At 36.1% G+C, this 6,277-nt stretch overlaps 1 protein-coding gene across 2 annotated transcripts in view; it reads left to right on the plus strand.

The window, feature by feature from the left end:
- Arhgap29 (Rho GTPase activating protein 29) overlaps positions 1 to 6,277 on the plus strand; it is a 62,921-nt gene that overhangs the window by 14,048 nt on the left and 42,596 nt on the right. For both annotated transcript variants that reach the window (XM_031375328.1, XM_031375327.1), the window contains exon 2: positions 5,032 to 5,268. In XM_031375328.1, coding sequence (XP_031231188.1) covers positions 5,064 to 5,268 — 205 coding nt within the window. In that variant the 5' untranslated portion in view covers positions 5,032 to 5,063. The remainder of the gene's footprint in view (positions 1 to 5,031; positions 5,269 to 6,277) is intronic.

Here is a 6,277-nt window from a genome sequence, read left to right on the forward strand (position 1 = left end):
TGTGTTGTATATCTTACTTTAGAAATTGTTACTGATAAAGCTGTTCCTGACATGTTCCCGTTCTGGTTTTGTAGTGTTTTTTAAAAATGTAATTAAAGACCTTTACACTTGATTCCTGTGTGGGTTTTTTTTTTTCCAGTGTCTTTTAATAGATTCTCACAAACTCAGAAATTTTACAGTTTTGAAATATAAGTAGTAAGAACTGAAGTGCAGATATTTTGGGCAGTTTTACATCCCAGTTAGCTCTCTGCTTCTGTCATATACATTAGGGACTGCGTGAGGGGACATTTGACTGACATAAACTGCTGAAGTCTTGTAAAAGTCACCATTTAGGAGTTTAGGAAATTTATATAAACATTTCTTTCTTTCTTTTTTTTTTTTTCTACTGGTTGGTTGAACCGAAGGCCTCTTGCCTGGCAGCGAGCACTTTTCCACTGAGTTCTGAGTCCACATTTGTAAAGCACATATGATTTAGAGCTTAGAGTTGTTTTTGTTTATTTATTTTCTCCTTTCTATAAAATTCTTTAAGAGATAGGTAATACAGTTTTTAATATTTAGGGCTTGGAGTTGGAAGAGATGAGGAGAATTAGTTTCACGATACTTCTTCACTCAGCAGTCTGTTTGCACAGTTCAAACTTCACTTGGAAGCATATTCTAGGTTTCCATGAAATCAGTTAAGCTCTTGGAACAGTTTCCAGCCCTATATTTCTTGTTTACAATCTACAAACTTAGGAAGCCACAGCTTGTTTATTATTTAAATATGCCTAAAAACAATTTCCCACAATAAAGTGCCTTAGTAATAATAGCTCACAATTACTGAGTCTTCGTGCCAGGCACTGTGCTAAGTATCTTCCATGCAGCACTATCTAATTTAATTAAATTACCAGTTTCAATCTGTTATTAACTATGCTTTATATTACCACTAAGCAGAGAATACTTATTTGGCGCATGGGAAAGTAAAATACAGGACCTCACAAAGTGCATTTTTGCCCAGACTTTCTCAATGTCATAGTTCAATTAGAAAAGTATGACTTTAATTTTAAACACTTTTTCGATTGTAATGTTGCTCCTTTAAGTTTTAAATGTGAGAAAAATTGTAAAGATGGTCTAAAAATTAGCACATTTATCATAATAAATATTTCATGCCTTTCCCCTCTGGGTTCATTGGTATGTTAACAGGTTTTCTAAGTCTTGTCTAAAAATTAGATGTACTTTTGAAACAGGGTTTACAACTGTGAATTGCTAATTTGACACAAATTATTTGGTTCTTCTTGCTCGTGAATTGACTTTAAACTTGTTAGTCTTTTAATTTTTGAAGTCATCTCTATCAGTGACTCTGACTAAGTGTCTAGCTTACTAAACTTAAAGGTGCACTAAGCAGTAGAAAGACTTTACTGAGTAACCTGCAGAGGCCATGGCGTTTATAGCTAAGTAGCTGCCCTCTCAGTGAGGTGCAAAAGATCTGCCCAAACAAGGAACTTGGGTATTTTATTTATTTTTGCTATTTAAAGGGGATATCTTTGAAACTATTAAGTAGTAATGAGGCATGTTTACATGATCATAAGTAATAATAGAAATACAACTTCCAGGCCCCGCTGACAGCACACTCCTTTAATCCCAGTGCTCAGAGGCAGAGGCAGGTGGATCTCAGAGTTTGAAGAATCTGAGGCCAGCCTGGTTTCAGAGTTGTTATACAGAGAAACTCTGTCTTGTAAAAATAAAACAAAAGAAAAGAAATATAACTTTGATTTTCATTGTATGTAATCTCGTGTCTATACATATTTTCAAAATATTTTTGAGAATATTTTAGAGATAGATTTTAAGCAATTTCCTCTACAAAATATTACACCCTAGAGTTATTTTTGTATTTCTATAAAAGTTGTTACAGTAAACTTATAAGCCCATTCACTATTAATCTTGCTAAATTATTCATTTTGCAGATAGTTTCAAGTAGGCTACCCCTTACATGCTTACTGTGATATAAGCAAAAAATATGAAGGTTAGCAAATGGTTGTGGTCTTGCTGTCAAGATTATGGTCTGAACAGGGATTCATCTATTTGAAGTATAGAAAATACAAAGTGAAAATTTTAGATACTGTAAGAGGACTGTTGGAGATTCTGCTCTGGTTTGGTGCTGGTGATAAAGGGATTCTAGTGGTACAGGAAGATTTATTCCTTCCTCCCTTCCTTTCCTTTCCTTTCCTTTCCCTTTCTTTCCCTTTCTTCCTCCCTCCCTCTTTCTTCTCTTTCTTCCTTCCTCCCTTCCTCCCTTCCTTCCTTCCTTCCTTCCTTCCTTCCTTTCTTCCTTCCTTCCTTCTTTTCTTCCTTTCTTCCTTTCTTTCTGAGACAGGGTCTGGCTGTCTTAGAACTTGCTCTGTAGACACAGCTAGACTAGAACTCACAGAAATCTGCCTGCCTTTGCCTCCTGAGTGCTAGGATTAAAGGTGTACACCACCAGAGTCCCACCAGAAAGATTTGTTTAAGAAAGTGAGTTTTGAACTGACAGAGAAAGTAAATCAAGGAGGAAGGGGTGTTCCAACCACATGAAACCTCATGTAGTAGCCAGGACCATCAACTAAGCAACCTTTTTCAAGGTGTAGAACCATATGTAAAGCCAATTTAGTTAGTGAGTTGCAACTAGCATTTAAAATGATGAACTAGGGGCTAGAGAGATAGCTTAGGGCTAAGAACACACACTGCTCTTGTAGAACTAAGTTTGGTTTCTAGTACTCTTCTGCTCCAAGGGGATCCAAGCCAGCTTCTCTGGCCTCCTGGGACATCTGCATTCACGTGGATATACGTACACATACACATAGATACACTCCTAACACTAAATATAAATAAAACAAATGAGATTGAATAAGAAAATATATTTCACAGGTCTTAGAGTATGTGTTTTATGAAACCCAAATGCATTTGTACATGCACTATACACAAAAATAACATTCTCAACATGTATATTAGTCATAGTGCATAATTATTTCATGCTGTGGGTTGCAGTAAAAAAAAACAACAACAAAAAAAAGAAAGAAGGAAAAAAGAAAGGTCTGAAAATGAAAAGGTATGTGGAATGGAGTGTGAGTCCAGATTTCTTTGTAGAGGCAAGTGTAGGAACACCACCATCATTTTGAACTTCATCAACTTTCATTTTTACCTCAGTCCTTTTGAAAAGTACTGAGTAAAGAAGGAATACTAAGAGACAAATGTTTAGAGGTTCATGACACATAAGTGGAAATAGCTAAATCCTTAACAAATTAATACGGTAGCTTAGCAAAAAGTAATGGCAGCTCATTAGTATGATAGCCTGGCCTTCCTCTCTTGTTTCTTTTCTGATTTCAAGAGACACAACCAAAATAAGTATTTTCCATTTTAGAATAGATATATTAGAGAATTGTAATTGGGAACCAAAAATCTATTATGCCATGTGTGGTATGAATAAACACTGTCTCTTACATATAACAAAGATATTACTACAAGAAGCTTCCTGTTATTGATTTCATGGAGGTCCTTGGTTGTTCTACCATTATGAAAGTATCCAAATACTCATAGCATATTTGGGAAATGCTTAAATGATGCTTGAGCTAATTCACCACTGCCTCCAACCCCTTCTTTTGGTTTTTCCAGTAAGAGTTTCTTTGTGAAGCCCTGGCTGTTATAGATCTCACTCTGTAGACCAGGCTGGCCTCGAATTTAGAGATCACCTGCCTCTGCCACCAGAGTGGTGGGATTAAAGGCATGTGCTACCACTGTCCTGCTATTTGTTTGTTTGTTTGCTTGCTTGTTTGTTTTTTAATGAGACAAGGTGTGGTCTAGGCTGGCCTTGAACTCATAGAGATCTTCCTGCCTCTGTCTGAGGAGTGATTGCATTCTCAGAAAATTACTCTAATTGAACTGATGTGCTGAATGGACACTTCTGTATCATTGCTACATCTAACTCTGACAGTAAAGGCATATGTCACCACTGCCTGGCCCTTCTCTGTTGTTTCTTTTCTGATTTCAAGAGACACAACCAAAATAAAGACTTTCCATTTTAGAACAGTTAAGATAAAAAGACAAAAAAAATTTTTTTGAGTTCCAGTAGATCGGAATTACATATCTTAAGAGAAGACCCTTTTTATTTTGTAATCTCTTTTAGTCTTCATATGAACTGTAAATTAATTGTATAGATTGCACATTTGGAAAATATTAGAGCTGAGATTAAAATACAAGTTTTTCTTATGCCAAGTATTGCCCTTTTACTATATCATCCTGAAATTACAAAAAAAAATTCTTGTAATCAAATTATGTATTTGTCCAGTCAGGGTATGTGAGATTACTAGACATTCTTTGAGCTTTTTTCAACAAAGATATATTCTTGGCAAGTTTGGATAAGTTAGATATATGTGCATGTATATGCATTCTCAGAAAATTACTCTAATTGAACTAATGTGCTGAATGGACACTTGTGTATCCTTGCCACATCTAACTCTGACGGTAATCTCTGGTGTAGGTGTTGCCAGTGTGTTTTCCTTGAATGAACATAACACAGTGGAGAGATGAGTGAACAGCTTGGGTGCGAGGTCACACAGTAAGTGGTGAAGATGTTTCTCACCCTTAGTTTTGAAGGCAGTTCTGCAAGGGGAAAATATGACTGCCTACTAAGTGGTGCTTTGGAACTGTCTTTACAATAAAAAAGGAAACATTCTCTATCATAAGAATTAAAGTAGTTATGAGCACTTAGCATTAAGGTTTGTTTATCTGTGTCTGAACTTCAGCTATCAGTTGGGTATAGAGGCATTCCAGCCTCGAATGCTCAGGTTCTTTGCATTGGGAAATGAAAAGAATGGTAGGAGCTTGCACACCCCAGGGTTTGCTTATCACAGAGTTGGCAGAATTGCAGACACTCAGTGGCAGCTGCTGTCACTAAGCTCAGCTTCCTTATCTAGAACCAGAATGCTGAGGTGGGCTGGGGGCTCTTGGTGAAATCTTAGTATGATATTTCTTGGCTGATATGCTCTTTTTCCCCTCTCTTTTGTTTCTTGTCCCCTTAAGGATTTCAGTTTTTCTGACTGTTAAATGAGAGGATGATTGCTCACAAACAGAAAAAGGCAAAGAAAAAACGTGTTTGGGCATCAGGCCAACCCTCTGCTGCTATTACAACTTCTGAAATGGGGCTCAAGTCCGTAAGTTCCAACTCCATTTTTGATCCGGAGTACATCAAGGAGCTGGTGAATGATATCAGGAAGTTCTCCCATATGTTACTATATTTGAAAGAAGCTATTCTTTCAGGTTTGTCAACTTTTCTCAGTATTCTTACTAGTAGTTTGTACAACTTAAGCACTGGCCTAATTATGGATCGATGTGTGTCCCACAACAAGAACAGGCCATTCTTCACTACTTAGTTTATGACTTTTTCCCAAAATGTTAAATGCTTACAATGTAAATGTTTTTGTAATCAGATAACAGTACAATACATAATTAAAGCTTTGTTAAGTGTGAGAGAACGAGCACAAAAGAAAAACTGGTTTTGGATTTTGAGCAGAGTTGAGTACATTTTACATTGGCTTACCTAGAACACTGAAATCTAAACACTCCTAGTACCCCGATCTGTGAGAAACAAAGATTTGTCATTTACCTTTCTGGCACTTTAGTCTAAAATTGGCTTTTCATAATCTTATCAAAATTTAATCCAAAATGTGCATCTCTGACTTGACTGGAGAACCTGTCTTTCAGCTATTAGTGCCACTTTAGTCTCCACACTTGATATTAGTGACAGGCAGGGCTTCAGAGACCTCCTCCTCTTTAGTAATGAACACCAGTTCAGTGCCCTCTCTAGACATAAGGAGTGAAGACCTCTGGTGTTTATATGAGGCCTCTTGGGCCTTCACAGACATTTATCAGATTCCAGTAAATATGTTTGAACATATAACTAAGATGTTTATTTCCTAAAACCATATCCTATGCTTATATTAATTTTTTTCAAACCTAACTATAATGTTTCAAGTTGAAATTCCCAAAATAATTAGACTGAAATGGAAGGTTCAAAATTTTAATAAAGTTTTCATCATATATATTGTTCTTTTGAGATTGTGTAAATATTAAAGAAGTTACTCACAGTCCTGTTTACTTTAATAGCTCCATCTTGAAGTCCAGCTATGGATGATTGAATGGCAGTTAGCTAGAAAGATATCCCAAACACATTACTATACTCATAACACATCTCAACAAAATGGCAAACCTGCCATTTATTTAAAGATGTATGGCATCATAATAAAGCCTTGGTTTTTTTTTTTTTTTT

The sequence above is a fragment of the Mastomys coucha genome, unplaced genomic scaffold (genome assembly GCF_008632895.1).
Source record: "Mastomys coucha isolate ucsf_1 unplaced genomic scaffold, UCSF_Mcou_1 pScaffold16, whole genome shotgun sequence".
NCBI classification, from domain to species: domain Eukaryota; kingdom Metazoa; phylum Chordata; class Mammalia; order Rodentia; family Muridae; genus Mastomys; species Mastomys coucha.